General features: G+C 45.4%; 1 protein-coding gene across 4 annotated transcripts in view; it reads left to right on the top strand.

Annotated features, from left to right (window-relative positions):
- Positions 1 to 24,001, top strand: part of INSC (INSC spindle orientation adaptor protein) — a 135,071-nt gene that overhangs the window by 85,954 nt on the left and 25,116 nt on the right. For all 4 annotated transcript variants that reach the window (XM_017881613.1, XM_017881616.1, XM_017881614.1 and 1 more), the window contains one exon: positions 7,379 to 7,504. In XM_017881613.1, the coding sequence (XP_017737102.1) occupies positions 7,379 to 7,504 (126 nt within the window). The remainder of the gene's footprint in view (positions 1 to 7,378; positions 7,505 to 24,001) is intronic.

The raw sequence follows: 24,001 nt of genomic DNA, 5'->3' as shown, positions 1-24,001 counted from the left end.
CCCACCCCATGATAGGCCCCAGTGTGTGATGTTCCCTGCACTGTGTCCAGGTACTCTCATTTTTCAATTCCCATCTATGAGTGAGAACGTGCAGTGTTTGGTTTTCTGTCCTTGCAATAGTTTGCTCAGAATATTGGTTTCCAGCTTCATCCATGTCGCTACAAAGGACATGAACGCATTCTTTTTTATGGCTGCATAGTATTCCATGGTGTATATATGTGCCACATTTTCTTAATGCAGTCTATCCTTGATGGACATTTGGGTTGGTTCCAAGTCTTTTTTATTGTGAATAGTGCCGCAATAAACATACATGTGCATGTGTCTTTATAGTAGCATGATTTATAATCCTTTGGGTATATACCCAGTAATGGGATCACTGGGTCAAATGGTATTTCTAGTTCTAGATCCTTGATGAATCGCCACACTGTCTTCTGGAAGGCAATTCCATACCAGGTTGGTTTGCAGGAATTCACCTACATGAGAAAGTGATGCCAACCACATTAACATATCCCACCAAACTAAAACAAAGCATGCCTCTCACACTCAACTTCATAGCTGGATCTGAAAAATGCCTGCAGCCACTCCAATACTACATTAGAGGAAGACTAAATCAAAAAGGATGGTGGCTTTCATTAATTACAATGGGAGTTGTAATTCATTAGCTTCATGGTTAACTTGCCCCTGAACTCAGCTTCAAGACACTTAGAGCAAATATAGGCAACTGGTAGCCCTAGGACCTCAGAAAGGTCTTTTGTTTCTGATTTCCATTCTTTTTCACTTGAAATATGACATCACCATTGGAGACAGAACCAGCGATCTAATTGGTAGCAAAGTTACGTCCTTCAATAGACTTAAGATGATAGTCACAGGAAGATGCCCCAGCAACAGTGGTTCCCAGTGCCTACTCTGTATTGCAGTCCCTCAGAGAATTTGTGGAAAACCCAGATACTTGTGCCATACCCAAGATTCCCTGTGGTCCTTGGGTAATACCTGAGAATCTTCATTTTAACAAGCTCTACAAGTAGTTCTAAAGACGCAAAATCACTGATCTAAGCCCATAAAGCAATCTTAATAGTAGAGCAGCGTAAATCCTCATCAATTCTTGTGAGTGCAGAAGTGAATTATATGTAATAGCAATAGCTAACATTTGAGTGTTGCTGTGTTTTGTCTTTAATGCATTGCATACTTCCTTTCTTTTAAATCACAAAACCATCCTATGAAGAAGGTACCATGTTGTTACCATCAATAGTTGAGGAAATGGTTTAAGGAGCTTATTCAGGATCATGCAGCTGACAAGGGGTCAAGACAGAATTGAACCCCAGTCTCAACCTCTTTAATTTTAATTCAGAGTTCATGGTCCTAAACACCACAGTGGTGACTTCTGGTTCAATCCTTGACCCTTCAGGTTCTTGAGCCAAAGTGTGACTCAGGAGTTCTCAATCCTGGATACACAATTGAACTACTAGAGAGCTTTAAAATTTTTCGGATTCTGATTTAATTGGTCTGTAGTAGGTCCTGGGATGAATATTTTAGCTTTCCAAGTGATTCTACTGTGCTGTGCAGGTTGAGGACCTCTACTCTCTTTTGGGAGTCATTTAAATGTATTTAACCTGAAGAACTTGTAGTGGTGTTGGGGCAAAGGGGATGGAGGAGATAGTATTGGATCTGTTTTCTCCAAGGATTCTGTGATTCAAACATTTAGCTTGGTCCAGAGGGTTGACTGTAGATTTTTGTCTTGGTGCTGTTGGGGAACAGCAAACAGCTCCAACCTCTTAGCTGAAACTGACTTAACGTTAGTTTAATGATTAACTCCCAACAGTAAGTAGCTGAATTTCTTTTGGAACAATTACCATTTTTCCCATTCAAAATGAGTTGCAAACACGTGCTGGGTTTGGGTTCTCTGTGTGGATCTGAGGTGGTCTGGGTGGGATAAGGACTTCTTCTGAATGGCGCATGGGGTCTGAAGATATTTTATGTTTTGTAAAGAATGGGCTTTAGAAATTTCCTGGGAAGGAAACTTTGCTTGACAGTAGCTCTGAAGCTCTGGGTGTTCTGTTTCAGGACCTGAGCACTCAAAGTCTGTTTCCATGTGCCGCTTGATATAGACAGCTCCTACCATCTGCCAGAATTTGAGCTTCATGTTCAGGAAAGCAGAGAGGAGACATGTATTTGGTTGTAAGCCAAGATGATGTTTGGCCTCCTGCAGATTTAGTCTCCTGTCAGGACCAGGCCTTAACTCCAGTTAAACATTAATCCCAAACATTTCCAGTGGTAGAAACAGGGGAAAAGGCCTGGGTTGGGACGAGAGGGCAGCTCTCATCCCAGCTCTACTGCTAGCTCACCGAAGGAAGTTGGCCAGACCACTGGGGATTAACTCCTCCTTGGTACCTTTGTGGCCTGAGAATGCTGGACTGTATATTTAAGACACCTTCCAAATCTACCATGCTGCCTGGCTTTCCCAGTGTTTTCACGGGAAAAGTAAGGATGCAATTTTACTTTTATCCTATTCCTTTTTAAAACAGAAGGCTAAGGTGAACTATTTGCCACGTTTAGTCATCACTTCCTACATTTCTGTCTACAGGCTTCTCAGCTGTTCTATCACCTCCTCAGCTACTCAGGGATCTCCCATGCCCCTAGCACTCCTCTGGCCTCTCAAGAGCCATGACCAGGAGTTGTTTAAAGATTTGGAATGATCATTTGATTATTTACATGGGCCACACCCTCCAGAGCCTGCCGAGAGAATACTTGAGTCTTACTGAATATTAACAACAACGATAATAATTACTATTTGTTGGTGGCTTCCTATGTGTCTAGGCCCTGTGCAGGGACTTTCACACAGTTGTTGTATCTTATCTACATAACCCCTCTGAGAAGTGTATCAGTGACCCTGTTTTACAGGTTAGAACTCCAGGACTCACAGTGGTTGAATACCTTGAGCAGTTGACATTTGAAACCAAATTTGTCCAGCTCTAGAGTCAGTGCTATTTCCATTTCAGCAGCTCAGTTAGTTAAAATCTAGAGTCTTTCCCTTTCCAGGCAAAACCCTGCTACAACAAATCTGTCTCCCTCCTAATCAGTATTTCCTCTTTTTCTGCTCCTGGTCCACTGCACAGTAATCAGCTTGCTTGCTCTGGGTATGAGGCTGGTGGAGGTCAAAACTGGGAGGCATTGGCAGGAGCTGGGGACAAATGGGAGAAAATGAGCTTTCTGAAGCCAAAAGTGATCAACTCTGATGATGATGGTTGTGATGACAACTGTAGTAGCAGTAGTAATAAGAAATTTAGTTTTATAGCACTCACTTTGTGCCAGATAATGTTTTAAGGGCTTTATACAAATAACATATTTTAACCTCCCAATGATCCTCTGTGGTAGGCAGGATCTACCCTCATTTTCCAGGTGAGGGAGCTAAGACAGTGAAAAGGTCCAAAGCTAGTAAGTGACTGAACTGGAATTTGAACCTGGCTGTTTGGCAGCAAAGACTACGCATCTGGTTACTGTTCTGAACTGCTTCTCAGCAGCCCCTCCTCTTCCTCTTCTTCTCACTTCTTCCTTCCCACTCTCTTCCTTTCTCCCACCAACCTTCCATGCCCATTGTTTACTCAAGCATGATGCTATGCTTTCTATTCACCATCTCATCTGATTCTCCAACAGTCTTTTGATTTGTCATAATTATAATTCCAATTTTGAAGATGAAGAAACAGAGTTTCAGAAAGAATATAAATAATTTATTCAAGGTCACACATATGAAAGCAGAGCTGGGATTTTAACCAGGTCTACAGATTCCAGAATCTTAATCTCAACCTTCTGATATTTCAGGTCTAAAGGATGAAGTAGACAGAGTGTTGAAGCAGAGAAAAAGATTCAGGGAGGACTTCCATCTTTCCATCTCATCTTTTCATCCATTTTTCTGGGCTGGAAAAGGGAGTCCTTCCTGAATCTTCTCTCTGGGAGAAGATGGGAAACTAATTCCTCCCATAGAATTACTGTGTTTGGGTTTCCAGTTCTGACAGGGATGCAGGAGCTGGAAGTCCCTGGCATGCCCTGCACAGCATCCTCACCCTGGATGCTCAGTAGATGTACCCAGTGTTGTGACAGTGTGGGGCAGTGACCTAGTGGCCTTCCTCATCCACCTCTTTGCTGCCTGCTGTTTTGTTTGTTTGGGTCCTTCATCTATCTTAGCTGCCTCTGGGAGAAAACATGGGTAACCTGTCTGAGGCTTGTCCTCTCAGCTTCTTGGGTTCCTCTGAAGGCTAAAGAATAAGCCCAGACCTCTCTGTGATGATGGTGGCAAACTCCATCCCTTCCCCTGTGCAGGGCACAGAAAACTCCTCTGGGCTTCATCAAAATTATCCCCCCCACCACTAGCTCCTCTGTTATTCCTTCCACCACCAGCCCACACACCCCACAAGTGATCTCTTCCCACTTTATGACAGCTCATCCCAAATCTCTCTGAATAATTCATACTGTTATGTGGCTGGGCTCTGAGCCCAGAGCTTTCTATAAAATTAAACAAGCTTTAGCCAACAATGTGATTCTGCTAGCTCAGGCCATTCCCAGCTTCACTCCAGGATGAGTGCTGTACTTGGTTCTTGAATGGGGGCTCCAGAGTGGTCCTCAAGACCAATCCATCTTATTTCCTCTGTGGCCTCCTTCCTTCTCTCTCCTCCCACATATCCTAGCCCTCAGGGCCTCCTTCATGAGGATGTGAGACATTCGTCTAACCAGGAAGCCTCACATAGCCTGACCCTTATACACTCTCCAGAACCAGGTACTAGGCCTTTCCACATGCACTAACTCAATTGCACCCCCAACAGCTCAGACATATAACTATCATAGCCCATTTTTAGCCAAACTTAACCAGCAGGAAAGCCAGGATTTGGACCAGAATCTCCTTCTTTCGGATCCAGGAATTTCCCCCTCCCTCTCCTGGTAGCTAAAAGTGCTAAGAAGGCCATTTTTTCACAGGCTTGAGAAAGAGGTAATGAGAATCCAGTGCAAATGCATGCAGAGGCTTAAATATAGTTGTGCTGGACTCGGTGCCTCCTGAGCCAAAGGAGGGCTGCCACATTCATCCTGGCTCAGGCATGCGCATTCTTTGGCACTGTTTCTTCATTGTCTGCTTCAGATGTAAATGTCTATCAATCAGTCATCTCTCTCTCTCTCATCTGTCTACATATATGGAGAAATAATAGTTATACAATATGTATGTTTAAATATAAGCACACACATATATAAATATATATATCCATATATATGAATGTATATTTACATCTGGAGGAAGGCTAGAAATGACCAGCAGCGCTGGCTGAGGTGAGCTCAGGAGTTCCATTTCTTTTCTTCTCATTCTAAAGAGTAACTTGGTTTTGCTTCAGTGACTGTCTGAGGTCTGGATGTAGAATCCTCTTGCAGATGTCCCAGGAACTATGGGAAAGTATGAAGGCAGGAGTAAAGGTTGTGAAACAAGGAATCAGAGGGGTAAGTGTCTGTCTCATGCCAGACATTTTTACTGAAGTAATTATGTGCACTTAAAATCAGAGTGGTTCTGTCTTGACCCTTCTACAACTCCCTATACTCCAAGCATGTTAGGGCTTCTGCTCTGTGTTCTTTTAACCCTGCACCCCCAACCACATGTCATTGCCCCTCTACCCAGCTTTATACCAACTTTTAAAATCATCTGCCTTCTCTATGAGACCATGAGTTTATTAAGGATGGGACTGAAGCAGTCTTGCTCAGTGTCCAGTGTAATGTCTGGCCTATAATAAACCATTAACATTTGTGAATGCGTGAATGAATGTACTAGGCCTAAGTTATGCCCTTTCACACCAAAAGAAATGAGGGGAATTCAACCACCCCAAAGATAAGTAGGAATATATAAATTGTGATCACTCTTAGTTGATTATAAAATGTCAGAAATTATGAACTCCTCCAGAGTTGGGTATCTTCATCTTGACCCCTGAAGTGACCAGCAACAAAACTCTTAGAATGAAAAGGGCCCACGAGCCTATCATTGTGGGATGGAGAGGGAGGGAAGATCTGGGATTGAGCTAATTTGGTGAACCTGTGCTGGGCTGCTGCTTCCAATTGTCCATTCATTGTTTTATCAGCCACTCACTGCTGCATCCTCAGCATACATGGAACTGAGCCTGGCACATAGTAGGTGGTTTTGTTGTCAGAATTCTCAAAAACCTGACAGAGGATGGTCTTTTGCTGGACTTCCCTTCTTCCTGTAACATCTTGCTTAGTTTTGGGAACTGGTACAAGGAGGTTAGTTAGACCCAGGAGTGATGAGGTTCAAGGCTAGTGCCCTAAGGGACCCAGTTCAGATCAGTTGCTCACACATTCTTTACTGCTGCCAACCCTAGGCACCCTGCCAGCCTTCAGGGAGGGAAAGAGGGAGAGATCTGGGCAAAGCTAGATGTGGGATATCCAATTCCTGCCATTCTAAATGCCCCAGTTAGTGTTGCCACTGGTTTGCTTGGCACCTTGATTAGTCACTCTAGTGATCTCTTGGCTCACTTTGCTCCCAGAGCTAAGGTTGGCTCCAGTGATTATTATGAGTAAGTCTGACTAGTTAGCAGGGCACCTGGACAATGAGCTCCACACTCCCAGATTCTTGCCTGATGGTAAACACTTTACTGGAAAGAAGTTTCCATAAACAGCTCTCACAAAGCGAAAAGGACATATTCACCACACTCAAGAGCTGGGATGATTGTTTTTAAAAGGGTTGTACACACATACACACACACATACACAAACAGGAGTAAAGGAGTGAAAATGATGTTGTGAATATAGGCTGAATTATTTTACCCATCTGGACTTCAGCTTTTTCGATCAAAAAATGGGAGGAAATGGTAGTGCTAATATAAATGAAACCTTTTTTTTGCCTGCCTCCCACAGCAGTTGGAAGGATCCGAGGAATAGGCTGGTGACTGTTAGGAGAGGGAGAGCTAGTCAGTTCCTCCCACCTGCCTCAGATTGGTTTCTAGGACCTGCTTCCTGTGACTCCAGGCCTGCTCTACGGGGGGTTGCTCCAAGGGAGTTGCCAGATGTTTGGGAACCCTGTTGAAGGGTTCTGATTGCCAGCCCTAGCAAATATGCCTGCCTTGGCCCCTGGCTCCCGAGCCCCAGAAGCATTTATGGTATCCCATCTCCAGCTTGGACTATAAAGGGTAACATTATTTCTGGAACCAGCATTTCTGGGTAGCATACATGTGAACATGTGAGCGTAAGTGTGTTAAGTGTGTGCGGGGCGGTGATTGCTGGAGGCAGGGAGGACCCGAAAGCATATCTGGCGAATCAGGGATGTCACTTATTCTTGAGTTAGCCCCAGACAAGGTCAACAGTAATAAGATGATGTGATATTTCTTTCTCTTGGCAGGAGGGTGGGGTTGTAGCACTCTTCAAGGTTTGCCGGCAGGACACTTTCCGGTGCTTGTACCCCCAGGCGCTCCGCACACTGGCCTCCATCTGCTGCGTGGAAGAGGGTGTCCACCAGCTGGAGAAGGTAAGGACAGCTGGCTGGGTGGTACCTGAGCTCCTCAAGCCAGGTAGCGGTGAGGGCTAGGCCTCATGGTAGCCATCTGTTCCTTTTCATGGAGCAAATGCCCTGAGTAGTCCTTTTCCCAGGCACCATTTAGATAGGGCTGCTGGGACCTGGACTCTGGGAGTTGGCGAAGAGGTGAAGGAGATGGGGACTGAGGAGCCTGAGCAGGAAAGGCAGGGCTCAAAGGGGCACTCAGCACTTCCTAGGTGGGGTGACAACTGGGGAGACTGCTGTGGGTGGAACATGGTAGAAGGCAGGCAAGTCAGGGGTGCTGCTGGGGTTCAGGGTGGTTGATTCTTCACCCACAGCAGGCCTCCTGAAGATGGAAGAGGATCCAGATCCTGGGCAAGAGAAGGGCAGCACTGGGTGCCTGGGAGAGCAAATGGGACTCCTCTCCACTAAAGACCAGTGGGCTTGGGTGAGGGAGGTGGAAGCCCCAGTCCAAGTGCTCCCTGGGCCAAGATGGCATGGGAGTAGGGTAGGGTTAGAGAAGGAAGGTGGTGATCAGATAGGCCCTAATGCCTCTGCTCAAGCCTGATCTATGGTGACATAACTAATTGCAGCCACCCCGACCCCTTCCCTGGTTGTGGGGCTGAGGCTGCTCCTCTATTCAGACATGTGTGAGTCTGAGCTTGTGGATAGGCTCTTGGAGACTCCAGCCAGGAGGGCTGGGAGGCAGGGGCTGAAATCTGGGGTTTCCCAACCAAGTTTCCAGGAAAGATGCTGAAAATTCTTATAGAAAAGTGGAAAGGCCTGGTGTGTCCTGGTACTATGGTGGTACCTGCAGGATTTGGGGTAGGATCTGAGTCTGTTCCTGTGAGCTGGTCTAAATGGGGACAGGGGCCAGCAAACTGCTGTCTGTCCTCTGCCTCCATGTCCCACAGTCTAGTCCTGGCAGCCCAAATAACTCCACCCTACCCTCAGTTTCTTCACTTTGGTCTGGACTCCTAGACAAATGGTCATCTTACTTTTTACCCTGCCTCCTTCCAAATCTACTCAGATTATCGGGACAGGGTCATAGAATCATGAGCTTAGAGATGCTCTTAGCTAAGGATGGAATGTGGATAGGGAACCTGCTTATTTTACAGATGACAAGGCTACAGGTCAGAATAGGGAAGTAATTTGCCTGAGGTGACAGAGCAAGATAGTAGAGGAGCTAGTGCCAGCTTTTTAGACAGAGTGCCCTCTTCCCACTGGGTTGGAAGTTTTCACATCTAGTTGCTATAAGCACTAGATTTGAAGGTGAGAAATCCATGCTTACTCCTTCGTTGTGCTACTCATTGGGTAGCGAGGCTCTGAGGAGAGAAGTGACTAACTCAAGGTCATATAGCTATTAAATGAGAGAACCAAAAGCCAAATCCAAGTCTCATAAGACTGAAACCAATTACAGTTATCTCTATTCCAGTGGCCTGTCTGATTGTGTGAGCACAGACATGCTATGCGTGTGCTCTCTTATATGGCAAAATAGAGGAATGGGGAGGGTGGTGAGAGAGAGAGGGAGAGACAGACAGGTGGACTTGACAAAGGAAATTCATTGAGCATGCTCAACTTCATGTTCTGAATAATTCCCTCCCTTCTCCTATAAAACTTGTTCTTTCTTGGATAGTGTACAAACAACCAAATGGGGTTTGTTTCTCACCTTTCCTGTCTGGTTGGCAGGGAAAATGGGAGGAGAAGATAAAAGGAGCTTGGGATCACCAGCTCTCCAAAAGCAGCAGATTGTATGACTTTAGTGAGCTTGCAGTGCAGAAGGAAGTTTTCAATTCAGGGAAGAAAAACAGCAGGGTTTTCGTTTGTTTGTTTAGAGCTGAAAACATGTGCAGCTGGGACAGCTGGAGGCATTTTTCCTTTCACCTATCTGATGCTGCTCAAATGCCAGAGTGCTTTAATGTGTCTTTCCCAGTACAGATGGCCCAGGTCCTAGCCTGGGATTCAGACCCTGCCCAGTTGAGCAAAAGGAGAAAGAGATGCTCATAGTCTGGGGGGTTACTACGTGCCAGGTGCTGAGCTAGTCCACTACATATGTCCTTTCATTAATGCACCAGAACCTTGTGAGGTGAGCACTATTAGTATCTCCATCTTAAAGATAAGGAAATGGAATCCCAGATAGTTTAAGTGACTTGCCTAAATAACATAGTAAGTATTGGAGCCAGAATTTGGACCCACATCTGCCATAGTCCAACACCCAGTGTGTGTCACGACCTCGCTAGTTTAATGGTTACTCTGAGAGCACTGAAAAGGTCCCTGCAGCTTAATCCCAGACCGCCTTGCTGTTCCTGGCCAATGTGCTAACCCCTCACACCCCCAACTGGCATAGGGGATAGTAGCTTACCTGGACATTTCTCCCCTCCAGGACAGATTACTTATAATACACAGACACTCATGAAATATTTCCTCTTTGCCAGGCACTGAAGAGGAATAAGACTTGCCCTGGCAAGGGCCCCTGAGTGATCAGAAATAACAACTACATTGTATAGCAGTTGTAGAGCTTGCAAAGTGACCCCACATGGATTCTAATTTCATCTGATGCTTACTTCAGGTTTGAAAGTGTCCCCATAGTATGGATGAGAAAACTGACATCCAGAGAGGTGAAATGACTTCTTGTGTGAAATCATACATTATGTAATTCATTCATTCTGCAAATATTTCCAATCTGCTATTTGCCAGGCACTGTTTTAGGAGCTGGGAGTATAACAGTGAACAAAACAGACAAAACTCCTTGTCTTCATGGAGCTTACATTCTAGTCTAGAAGATAGCAAGTTATGGTCCATGGGCTAAATTCAGCCTACTATCTGCCTTGTATGGCCCATCAGCTAAGAATGATTTTTTTTTTTCATTTTAAATGGTTGGAAAAAAACAGAAGAAGAATAAAATTTTGTGTCCCTTGAAAACTTATGTGAAATTCGAAGTTCAGCTCATAGTTTTATTAGAACACAACTACACTCTTTTGTTTGGGTGTTCTCTATGTGCTTTCATACCAAAACAGCAGAACTGAATAGTTGCAACAGAGACCATATAGTCTGGAAAGCCAAAAATATTTACTTTCTGGCCATCTGTAGAAAATCCTTGCTGAGCCCAGTTCTAGCAGGTAAGGAGGATGTCATGACCATGATGAGAGGAACAATAACTAACATATATCAAATACTTGCTTTGGGCAAGCACTTTGCTAAGCCCCTCCTTTCATCAAGTCATTTATTCCCTACCATCCTGTTATATCCCCACTGCTTACAGAAGAAAGGGAGACTCAGAGACACGAAGCAACTTGCTCAACTGCACACAGCTAAAAAATGGCCCAGGCAGTAATATAATTCCAGCTCTGCTGGGCGAGAGCTAGCCTGGGCTATTAACCATTGTGCAGACCCAGGACTCAAAATCTGATATTGTGAGGCCACTGTCCATGCTCTTTTCCTCCATATCATATTGCTTCCAAAGTTGTGAGACGTTCTAGAGACATCTGTGAGGGCCTTAATCTCCCCGACTCTCCACCTATGTGCCCTCTCTGGGTCCAGTCCACGCTTGCCACCCTCTGTGACCTGGGCTGCTCAGCCCTGCCCACAGAGGCTCTGGTGAGGTTGGCCATTGTCAGTGTTGAGGATGGAAGATGGTGAAGACCAGGCACAGGCTGGATTGTAGAAACCACAGAGTGACAGGTGAGTGAAGGTGGAGTGGGGAAGTGTGGTTCCCTGGGGCTCTTGCCAGCCACCCACTCGCTGGGCATAGTTCATGGCCTAATTAGATCACATCAAAGTTCCAGCCTTCCCTTCCTGATTTACTGGCCTGGCCTTCTCACTGAGGTTTGCTTAATTAATTGGCAGTGGGAAATGTGCTGGATTTGGTGAAATTCGTCTCTGTTGTGTGGCTTCCCCCTCCTTTCCTTCAACCTTGAAGAGGTTCATTAAATCCTGCACAGTCTCCAGCGGAGTTGTGGGTCTAGACAGGTCACTGCATCCATTCCAGTTACTGCTGTGTCATGCCTGAGCCTTGCCCGGTTTGGGGGACTTGTGTGGTCATAGATTCAGTCATGGTCTCATTCACTTACTCACAGGAAGTCACTTCATCTCTGCTGCTTCATTCCTTCTGTTTGCCAGTCAGTCATTCACTTACTTTTAAACTCACTCAAATTCCAGTGCTTTAGGACGGTGCGGCAGGAGCATTGCATGAAGCCAGACTCGCCTGGGCAACATAGCTAGATACTGTTAAAAAAATAAATAAAATAAAATAAAATAATAAGTAAACTTACTCACTCATTTGTTCTCTCACAAAGTCCACCATTAATTCACTCTACAAATTCCTTCTTTTATCATTGAAGCAGCCTATTACAGTGGAGAGACCGGGAACTAGAGTCAGGCAATCCTGGGTTTGAGCAGATTTTTCTCACTGTGAGCTTGGATATGTTATCCTGGGAGATTTTCTTAGCATAGTTTCTTGATCAGTAAAATGAACCTATAAAATCTTCCTCATGTATAGTAATATGATGCTTGGCACAGAGTAGGCAGTGAATAAATGGTGGCTACTGTGATTGTGGCAGGTACAATGCTAATCACTGTGACTCTGAAAATGAATGGAAGGTTAGGGTCTGGTGGGGAAGGGAGGGCTGGCATGTGGGAGAGGGGCCGGCCTGGTCAAAGTTGCAGTGAAGTGCACACATGGAGAAGCTGGGTGGGGTGGGGGGATGAGTCCTCACAGCCTTTCCCTTTAACAGATAAGGAAACTGAGACTAGGAGACTGTGTTTCCTCAGTCGTGAATGTAGAGCTTGGATGCAAACCCAAGTCTGGCTGATTCTAAACTCCTGCTCTTTCCTCTGCTACCTGGGGAGAGCTGGTCCTTCTGAGGCAAGGACTGCAGAGGGATGACTCCCTGGGAGCTGACTTCTCTGTGTTGGCCTGGGCAGGGGCCCGACATGGAAACCCACCAAGCAGGGATGGAGGCAAGATGCCAACACACAGCAAAGGCCTCTCCACAAGTGTCTGACAGGCCTTTTGAGGCCCCATTCTTTCTTTTCAGAGCCGTCACATGGAGGTCTGGCTCATCCGGGCTGCAGCCTCCCCACATCCTAAGCTTCAGGACATCTGTCCTTCCTTCCCTGTGTCCTCATCTGACATCACTCCTCATTCCCATCCCCTGTGCTGGGCTCTGGAGAAAAGACAGGCTCCCTGCCTCCCAGGATAGCTGATGGTGAGAGGCCCAGCAGGACAGACAGTGGTAAGGGCTGTCCTGTGGCCATCAGAGGCTATAGGCAGGAGGCCCCACCTCTGGTGGGGTTGCCGGTGCAGGCAGCACCAAAGAGGCAATGAAGCTGGTCCCAGAAAGGCCAGGGAGGAGCTCCCAGGCAAGCCAGAGGAAAGCAGTCTTAACAAGGGCAGGGGCAGAGGGGACGCCACAGCAGGGAGCCACCCCATGGAGCTCCAAGTCTTTCAGGGTCTCTGTGTTCAGTGAATTGGGGGAGCCCCAAGAAGGAGGCAGTAGTCTCTGGACCTCACTTGGAAGAAGACCTGAGGGAGAAAATGAGGGCCAAGGAGGGAGTAAGGGCCCCAGAGCCACACAGTCCAGCAAGAGCAGATGAACCCAACCTGGTAAGGGTAGACTGCTCAGGGTAGCCTTCCTGGAGGACTGGAGCTGGCAAGGTGAACTGCCATTACCAAGCGGGAGGATTGCAGGGTTTGGGGAAGGCTGAAGAGAGGTGAGGGAGCAAGTCACTTCTCCTGTCTGAACCCCAGCCTCATCTTCTGTAAAATGGGATTACCACCTTACCACCTCCGGTGATGCAATGAAACAATATGGGTGTGTCTTGCAGCAATGATGCCTGCATGGAGAAAGCACTCTGCCTATGTTTGTTTCCTTTTCCTCCTCCCATGCCCATTTGTTTCCACTTTTTCAGGTTGGTCTGGGGAAAACTTCACATTGCCCCCAAAGGACCTGGTTGTTGGAGATTTTGCAATGACTATGGCAGGGTGCCAGGTGCTCTGAGTGGTAAAAGGGAAGGTCAGGGCACTGCTGGTTCAGGGATTGTGGTTGGATGGGGCCAGGTCAGGATGGGGTTAGAGGGGGCTGCAGACTAGAGTTGGACTGGGGACTATGGTCTGGATGAGGGGCTGGAGATGTTAGGGATAGGAAGCTACAGGTCTATGGCCATAAGGCGTGGGGGGCACTCAAAGCCCAAGGCTCAGACAACCTGCAGGACAGTTCTGGTCATTGTCTTTTCCAGCCTTAAGACCAGAAATGGCCTCACTTTCAAAAGAGCATCCTTTTATTCTCACCCCTCCCTTTTGTTTTATGTTTTCAAATAACGAGTTAGTTCACCCTGTGCTGGAGCCAAGGGGGGAGTTTAATGAAAATCAATACAGAAATTAAAGATGAGGGGAGAGCGGGGAGAAGGGCTCAATTTCAAGTCCAAGAAGAAAATCACCAAGGGCAAGAGCTGGAAAAACTGCTGCCTGTCTCCATGCAGCTCCCTCACGCCCCACCCTTATTTCCTGGGGCAGCTTCTTGGCATCAACAGGCCCTGACAGCTGAGGTGCTGGGCTGAATGAGAGATGAAGACAGAGAGGCCTCGACTGCGCTCTTGAAGTCCCAGAGGCCCTGGGCAGGAGGGAGTGGGCTGCAAGGGGGGGTGGTGGGGAGGCTCTGTGGCCCCAGCTGCTGTTTTATAGGAGTCTCTCTCCACTGTCTGCTCCCTGTATGATTGCAGATGGTCAGAAACAGCTAATTTTTGCAAAAAATGAATAAAAAATTCAAGCAAGCAAAACACCCTCACTTTAATCAGTTTTTCTCACCGTTATGCCCATTTGCTTTTCACAGTCATTTTGTAAGGAGGGCAGGGAGAGATGGTCACCTCCATCTTATTTACAGAAGAGCAAATTGAAGCTGGAAAGGATAGAGATACTGGGAGGGACAGAGGCTAGACTGAGAACCCTGCGTTTTTGCTCCTAATCCTAAGTGCGCCCCCTGGTCCCATTAGGTGAATGGTGTCATAGTGTGCAGAACCCAAGGCAAAGCTACTATCTTGCTAGAGTTGGTTCTAATATATAAGCCAGGCTGGATAGAGACAGAGGGGCTGTGAATGCAAGGCAAAAAATCTGCTTAATTTGTCTTGCAATCCTGTCTTTACCTAGGAGTAGCTTTTAGAGAGAGAGAGAAAGAGAATGCCTCTGAATGAAGGTTGCAGGTGCCTCTTCACCCCTCTTTGGCACTCAACCCATTTAGGATTATCAGCTTCCTCCACTCCTCACACCCCCAAACACTAGCCTTCAATTCCCATGGGAATGGGCTAAGGCTTTGCAGAGAGCCCCAGGGTCCCAGATTAGCTGTCTGTGCTGTGACTCTGACAGGCAGAAAGGAATTGGGGCTGGCACTGTCACTGCCACTCTTCCCAGTCTTGCAAGGGGGCAGGGCCCATGACCGAGCCTTCCCAGAGGGATTGTGGCTTGTTCACTTTCGACATGCCAAAGCTCCTGTCTGTCTGTCTTGATGGCTGAGGTGGGGGCATTTAAGGAGGCCAGGATGCAAAGAGGCAGGAACTAAATCAGCCACTGCCCCAACGGCCCTCTTCCCTTCTAACAAAGATCTAGGCTGAGATTACAGGCCAGTACTTTCCAGACTGAAGGAAGGCCTTGCTGGCTCGGGGACTACGCCTTTCCTGCCAGGTGCAACCTGAGTTTGGAGAAGGGATGGGGCTGCCAGGCAGTCCGGGTGCGTAAGTGCAGCAGTGGGTTTGCAGGAGCAGGCTCCATTCGCGGAGACTCGGTGGGACCCCATGTGCTGTGCAACAGCGACCCCTGGTGGATGAGAATACCAGTGGCAGCTCCATCAGGCTGCCTGAGGTAGGCTTCTCCTGGGGCCGTTGAGGCTCTGGGCTCCAGGACCAACAATCAAGGCCAGTGTGTGGGGCGGAGTGAGTGGGGGAGTAGGGGAGGTTTACAAATTCAATTTTTCCCCTATATGGACACCCAATTGAGCCAGCACCGTTTATTGAAAAGACTATACTTTCAACACTGAATTGAAGTGATACCTTTTTCTTTTTTAAAAAAATAGTGATATATGCATGAGTCTGTTTCTGGATTTTTTTTCTGTTCCATTAGCCCTTTTGTTCGTCTTCTGCCAATAGAGCACTGGGCCTCTATAGTCTAATACATTTTTCTATTTGGTAACATAAATTTACCAACTTTGTTCTTCTTTAAGATTATCTTGGTAATTCTTAATTTCTTTGCTGTTTTATATACACTTTAGAATCAGCTTGTCAATGTCCACAAAAATACCTGCTGAAATGTTGATTGAGATTTTTAAAAATTTAAATTTTGGAAATGGACCTCGTTGTTTTTTTTTTTTTGGAGACGAAGTCTCACTTTGTCACCCAGGATGGAGTGTGGTGGCATGATTCTGGCTCACAGCAACCTCTGCCTCCCGGGTTCATGCGATTCTCCTGCCTCAGCCTCCGGAGTAGCTAGGATTACAGGTGTGTGCCACTACGCCCAGCTAATTTTGTATTTTTAGTAGAGATGGGATTTCATCGTGTTAGCCAGACTGATCTTGAACTCCTGACCTCAGGTGATCCGCCCACCTCAGCCTCTCTGACCTCAGGTGATCCGCTCACCTCAGCCTCCTAAAGTACTGGAATTACAGGCATGAGTCACTGTGCCCCGCCAGAAATGGACATCTTAAACAATGTAGAATATCCTAATCAATGAACAAAGTACATATCTCTACTTCATACAGTCTTTAATTTCTCTCAGCAATGTTTTGAGTTTTTAGTGCTGGCATCTTGCACATCTTTTTTAGATTTATTCCTAGTTATGATTTCATGCAAATGTAAATGGTGTTTTTTAATTTTTATTTTCTGTTGTTGCTAATACATAAAAAATACAAATTTGATATTGTATCCAGTAATATTACTCGCTATATTTACTTACTGTTTTTAATAGTGTATAGATTCATTAGGGTTTTCTATGTACACAATTATGTCATCTGTAAATAATGACAGTTTTGCTTCTCCTTTTCAATCCTTCTATTTTGCATTTCTTGTCTGATTGCATTGGGCAGTATGGTTTTAAATGAGAGCAGTGATAATGGATATCTTTATCTTGTTACTGATTTCAGGTAAAAAGCTGTCAATATTTAATTTATTATTTTATTATTAAGTATGATACCGTTATTATTTTAAGGATTAAAAATGAGGCTCATAGAAGGTAGATAACTTGCTCATTTCACCAAGTCAGCAAGGAGCCCAGGCTTTTCTTGCTCTGAAGGTTGTGCAACTTCCTTGTATTACACATATCTCTGGAACAGTGCTGCTCAACTCAGGATGTCCATGAGAGTTACTTGAGGAGTTTTACAAATGAATGATACCCCCAGCACTTTAGGAGGTTGAGGCGGGCAGATCACTGCACTCCAACCTGGGCGACAGAGTGAGACCTTGTCTCAAAAAAACAAAAACAAAAATAAAAGCTTAATGATACAAAGACTGCACCACAGACCAATTACATTCAAATTTCTGGTGGTGAAGTCTGGATATATGTGTCTTTAAAACTGTCCTAGATGATTCTAATCATCTAAGAACCAGGCTGAGGACCACTGATCTAGAAGCAGGTTGGGTACAATTCAGATCCCAGCTGCACCCAGTAGTGCTTTGCTGAAAACTTGGTATGTTCTTACCAGCACATGCCTGGTAAACCAGCCCAAAGGGAAATCCACCCCCAAAGCACCTTCAGAGCATTTGTTTGAAAATCAGCTATAGGGAAAATCATCTGCTTAATAGGGAAATTATTTACTTTATATACTCTTAAGTTATTCAATCCATAATTGCTTTCCACCTTAATAACTCATCCCTGCTTTCTCTGCCTGTATGTCTCTTTCTCTCTCTATGTCACTGACTTGCCTGCCAAACTGGTTGTATAATTCCTTTCATTCATTGTTCCATTCCATATTACATATTAATATTTGTGTTTTTCCATTTAGCTTTTAACTAAAGATTCTTGTTTGACATAGCAAAAGAAGTTGAGTGCTGGGATATATTAGTTTGGAGGAGGATAATATTATCATCCTGAAGGCCTATTTTAGCTTCGGTACCTTTCTATGGAGCTCTCAGCTCTACCACCACTCCGTAAAACAAACACGTCATTGTATAAAGGGAGTCTTTAATTAACCCCTTAGACTGTTACAGACGTCATCCTGAACCTTGTCCCTATCTGGTGTACAGTCCACATTAGCATTCTGCCTCTGACCCATGGGTTTATTTATTCCATGAAATGCTTTGCCCTTTCCCTTGGGCTGCCTCTTGTCTTTGCTTCCTTGGACATGACTCTTTCTCCCCTTTCTGATTATAATTGAATTTGCCCTCTAACTATACCCTGGACAAACAGGTCCATCCTGCCTCGACCAATGAGCAGGATTCCAGTCACTTTGTGATTCCCACTCATCTTGTATCTTCCTGTAGTCTTTAGGTGTCTGGAAGGACAGAAAGAAACAGAAAATTTGGATGTCTCTAGGTCACTCTCCTGCTCCTATGGCTGAGTTTTCAGTGCATTCCCATGATTCTATTTAATTATTACAATTCAGCAACCAACTGTACCTCCCTTTCCTTAAAATTAGACACATAAAACAAAACAAAACAAAAGAAACCTCCCTAAAAATCAAAACTAAGAAGAGCAGACTAGCACCAGTGATATATGATGGGCCTTTGTATATTAGCCTGTGTCCTTTAGATACTTGCCTAAAAACCACCACTGGTGCTTTTCCAATAATCGGTAGGAGAATATTGCCCATAAATCGGATATGATGCTTACTGTACACTTTGGGTTCTTTAACTGCAGGAGTTCTACTATGGTTTGATTGTGTCCCCCAAGGTTCATATGCTGGAAACATAATCCCCAGTGCAACTCTGTTGAGAGCCAGGACCTTTAAGAGGTGATTAGGTCATGAGGGCTCTGCACCCATGAATAGATTAATACTGTTATTTTGGATGTGGGTTAGATATCTTGGGTGTGGGCTTTTGATAAAAAGATGAGTTCGGTTTTATGGCCGCCCAATCCTTTTATGCAAGATCTCTTACCCTTCTGCCTTCCACTACAGAATGACACAGCAAGTGGGCTCCTGAAACTTGGACTTCACAGCCTCTAGAACTGTAAGAAGTCAGTCTCAGGTATTTCATTATAGCAGCATAAAATAGACTAAGACAATTTCCATGCTCTTCCTCCCACTCCCTGGGAAGAATCTCAGCATTCGCCAGCCCCTTCTGTATCCAGACTCCCAGTGCATCAGCTCTGCTGCCCAGATGATGACCAGGCCAGGCCATCTTCATCACCACTTGCATGCCCGCCCATGAGGAAAGTCTGGCTTCAGGCCCAGGCCCATTCCATTCCATGTAAAAACTAATTACCTATAAGTGCTTCCAGCAGCAATTTCTTTAGGGATGTGAAAGTGCTTTGATTAGATTGTTCTCTTGGCATCATTAAGTTTACAACAAGGGATGGGAAGTGGGTGATTTGGGGATGGAGAGTTTCCTAAAGTGGGACTTGTGTTTGGGGCTGCTGGCCTCAGGGTGGGCTACTCCTGGGCCCATCATGGGAACTAACCTGGCCCTTTCACCAGCTTCTCCTCTTCTCCCCAGAGGCCCCAATGAGGGAGGCATGGGGCAATGAGTGAGGAGGCCAGAATTGGAGTCCTGGCCCTGGCATTAACTTGCCATGTGGCCTGGGTAGTCTCATCTTCTCCCTGGGCCTCCATTTCCTCATCATTCAGCCCATACTTCATCAGTAAACTGCTGTGTGTTAGGCTTCAGCTGGATGCTGAGAACCTAGAAAGAATTTGGTATAGGAGCTGCCCTGAGGGGTCAAATCTACTTGGGGAATATGCATGTAACTGGATGAGACCATCTAACTTGATAGGTGTTCTAGCTGAGGTCAGACCACAGTGATGTGGCAATGGGGAGAACAGAGATGACCTCTTCTGGGTGAGGCAGGTGCATGCGTGTTCACAGAAGAAGTGACATTTGACCAGATCTGAGAGGGGAGCAAGGAGGGAAAACAGGGAAAATGACTGCTTCAGCTTTAAGTGAATTGGGTTTGAGGTGCCGTGGAATATCCAGGCAAATTATGTTTGGAATTAAATATAAAATGATAAGATAGCAGTTTGGAATGTAGATGTGGATCTCAGAAAAGAGGGCTAGGTTTGGGGGTCATTGTAGTGAGTCACTGAGGCAACTTGTGTTTGGGGGCCTTTGTCTGATATGGAGTAAAGAGGTCTGGCTGCAAAACCTGTTATATGCCAGTTGAGATGAATGCAAAGGAGGAGAGGCCAACAGAGCAAATGGTAAAAAGTGGTGAGCTAGGGAGGAGCCCAAAATGTGGCATCATAAAGTCTCAGCAGGAGATCAGGGCAAGACGGAGAGAACTGAATTCTCAGGAGCAGCAGAGGTTACAGAGAGGCCAAGTGAGAGAGGAACTGTGAGACTGAGATTTGCATCAGATAATTTCTCAAATCCTTTGTAAGCATATGATTTCTCTCTCCCCTCTCTCACTTTCTCTCTGTCTCACTCTCCATTTTCTTGTTGCTGTGTGTCTTTGCGTCTTCATCTCTATCTTTATTTCTGCTTCATCTCTGTGTCACTGCCCAGGTCAGCACCTATCACAATGTAGGTGCTCAGGAAATGGTTATTGATCTATGGAAATGCAGGGATAGTACTGATTTTCTCTTTATTCCCTTCTCAGGAGTTGCAATTGTTCATTGCATTGTTCCTAGTCAGTAATCACAACAGAGATCACTCCCATTTTAAAAGTCCTTGTTCTGTGCTGCATGACTGAAGGATGTCTAAACAAGTGGTTAAACTTTGGGCCCCAATCCAAAGAGCCGAGGTTCTTGGTGTGGTCTCAGTCCCAAAAGAGTGTGCAGAAAGGAGTTCTGGAGAGAAGCCCTGTCAGGAGGCTGGGACAGGCAGAAGTGGGGTGAACCTAGGATTCAGGGCCCCAAGTCAAGGAGCCATCAGGTGGGGAGGGGAGGGAATGATGGTGCCACCATGTGGCAGGCACTATACATGCATTCTCTCATTTAATAATTCCAATGGTCCTCTGAAGTTGTTACTTTTAGCCACATTTTATAAGGAGAAAAAAACCTGTGAGATTGGTATTATTCCTGTTTTACAGATAAAAGCTCAAAGTAGGTATATTAGTCTGTTCTCACATTGCTGTAAGGACATACCCAAGACTGGGTAATTTATAAAGGAAAGAGGCTTAATTGACTCTCAGTTCCACAGGACTGGGGAGGTCTCAGGAAACTTACAATCATGGTGGAAGGGGAAACAAATACATCCTTCTTCATATGGCAGCAGCAAGAAGAAGTGCAGAGCAAAGCGGGGGTGAGGGGAAGCCCCTTATAAAATCATCAGATCTCGTGAGAACTCACTCACTATCACAAGAACAGCATGACTCAATTTCCTCCCACCAGGTCCCTCTCATGACATGTGCGGATTACGGGAACTACAGTTCAAGGTGAGATCTGGGTGGGGACACAGCCAAACTATATCAGTAGGTAAGAAAATTGTTCAGCTAGTAAAGGATAGAGGCAGGATTCAGACCTGGGTAGGCCTAACTCTAATGTCTGTGCATGTTCTGATGCTACAGGGATTGCCTCAGGTGCTGGGAAGCCCAGAACCCAGTGGTGTGGGGAGCTTGAGTGACCTCCTACTATGGTGAGCTGGGCTGTGTAAGAGCTGCTGAGATGGTAATGAATATGAAGATCAACTTGCTGGCAGCAGACCAAGTGGCCGGTCAGCTGCATCAGAACCAAACGCTATTAAAATTTGGCCCCTATGAAAAGACAGTAAACAGGCAATTCATAGTAGAGGAGATCCAACTTGCAAAAAACAAAAGTCAAAACAAACCAAATCAAAGCAAAATAATGATATTAAAAGTCTTTCCACCTCATTAGTAAGTGGAGACATGCAGGTTAAAATACAATTTTTATAGCCATAAAATTGAAAAAAATTTTAAAATCTGCCAATAGCAAGTATTGGCAAGAATCTGGTGTTAAGTGTGATTATGTATTACTGGTGGGAATAAAAATTACTACTATCGTGTTGCAAAACACTTTGGCAATACCAATAAAGCTAAAGATGTGGAAACACTATGCCCTAGGAATTCCACTCCTAGATTGGGATCTCTGAGGAAACTGGCACATGTTCACCAGAAGACATTTAGAAGAATATTTATAGCAGCACTGTCCATTATAGCAAAAACTGGGAAGCCACTCAGACACCCATTGACGGGAGAATGCATAGATGAATTGAAATTGATTTATATAATGAAATACCATACAACAGTGAGAATAAATTGATCATAGCTACATGCAACAAAAAGAAGAGGTTTCATAAACAAATACTGACTAGAGAGAAAAGTAAATTGCTATATTCAACATACCATTTATGTCAAGTACAAATCTTATAAAACTAACAGTGGATACATGCAATAAACCTCTGAGGAAAACAAGGGAATAATATGCATAAAACTCAGAGTAATGGTCCATCCAGCAGGAGAAATCAGAGGTATGACATCATGAAAGGTATGCAGGGGACTTCTTGATTTTATTTCTAAGACTAGAATTTCTGGATATTAGGCATATACATCTACACCTACAGGTGTTCATTTTATTATTTGTTAAAACTTATTCTCTCTCTCTCTCTCTCATATATATATATAATATGTACATATATATATATATATTTCCCTTTTGAAGGGATAATTAATGTTACCAAAAGAGATCTGAAGTGTATAAAACAAATTAAAAGGGAAGCAAGAAAACGGGCAGTTGGCAATTGTATAGACAACTCTACAGATCCTATGGAAACCAAAGGACAGTGAAGGAATTGGGGTCTACATCAGGACGGGGTCACTTTCCTGGGGTCAATAATCGATTTAAGTTCTCATGTTGGCTGTTTCTCCAATGGTATCTTTTCCTATAATTGCCTTTACTTACAATAGCTCCTCCATCTACAATGCCATTCCTTTAGCTTTACTTGTCTAAAGTGTGTCCTTAAGTATTAGGTCAAATTTTACTTTATTGTATTTCCCACTTACTAAAGGCCTACTACATGCCAGACCTGGAGCAGCCAGGAGTTAACAAGTTGTGGTCCCCAGGCTTGCAGAGATGGCAGGGGAACAGGGGAGCAGACAGACAAAGGAGCAGAGAATCACATGGTATTAGTGCTCTTCCGAATTGCTGGCACATAAAAGTCAGCTGTGGAGCTGTTAAAAAGCAGATTCTCAAGCCTCCCTGGCGATTCTGGTGGAATAGGTCTGGGTGGGGTACAGGAACTTGCTCTTAGGAAACTCTCACTGAATTCGATGCAGCTGGTCCACAGTCCTCACTTGGAGAAACAGAGCCTGTTGGTGTGATAAATGTGACAATGATAGCAAAGGTACTTGGGCATGGGAGCCCCAAAATGGGCCACGTCTGCCACCTGAGGCATGGACATTAAGTCAGGGTAGCCTCCAGGAGGCCCCTCTGTAGAGCATCTTCATTTGTAATTTGTAGATGTGAATCACCTCCCCCACTGCAGTGGACACTGTTCCCAGCACAAGGCTTGGCATGCAGTATATGTCAGGGATGTTTTATTCAGTGGGGTTTCAGAGCAGCAGTCTGGACTAGGGAGCAGGCCTGGCAGCCAGACCTTGGGTGGCAGCAGACCCTGGGGACCATCAACTCCTTGGCCTCTCTGGTATGTTCAGATTGGCCTATCTCCAAGCATGTGTTGGGGATTAGGGCAAGTTACTGGTTTGGGTCCGACTGGTATTCACATCTGAGCTGGGAACCAGGATAGCATCTGCAACCATGTTGAGATTAAGGAGACGGAATTGATAGAGACATTTCCCCACTAATGATCCTATAACTTCTTAGCAACGAGCTTGATCTGTGCTGGAAGGATGAAAGGGATGAAGGCCAGATGGGGTAAGAGGTTTCTTATGTTGGCAATAGGGCTGCTTCCTGCTTCTAGCCCCTGCTTCCCTTCCCTTTTCTAGGCCCAAACAAGGCCCCTCTCTGAAGGCCTGTTAGTTAAACACCTGGCATGAGTCCAGTTCTGCCAGGGACCACATGGCTGCTGTTTGTTCCCTTTTATTAAGCACATCCAGGTGAGTTTTATTGCGGACAGTTCCCTGGGCTCCTGTTTCCACATTTATCTCCTCTGAGTCTGAAATTGCCAAAGGCTTTCACAGCTAATGGACCTTACAGCTCCCAAGAGCCATTTAAGGGAGGCACAGAACTCAGTGGTGGTAATTAGTCAAACGAAATGCAGACCTCTGGAGGCCCACAGGAGCTGAGTGGCAGGAAGACGTAGGGACAGAAGCCTCAGGTCTGTGGCAGGTGTAGGGAATGAGCACAGGCTGCTCCTCACCCCACCTCTCCTGTTCTTCCCCTGCCTCATCCCTACCTCCCACTCCCAACCCGAGAAGGACTTGGTGCTTGGTGGCAG

Source organism: Rhinopithecus bieti, unplaced genomic scaffold (assembly GCF_001698545.2).
Source record: "Rhinopithecus bieti isolate Rb0 unplaced genomic scaffold, ASM169854v2 scaffold_11944, whole genome shotgun sequence".
Lineage (NCBI taxonomy): Eukaryota > Metazoa > Chordata > Mammalia > Primates > Cercopithecidae > Rhinopithecus > Rhinopithecus bieti.
This window is presented reverse-complemented; position numbering and strand designations above follow the sequence as displayed.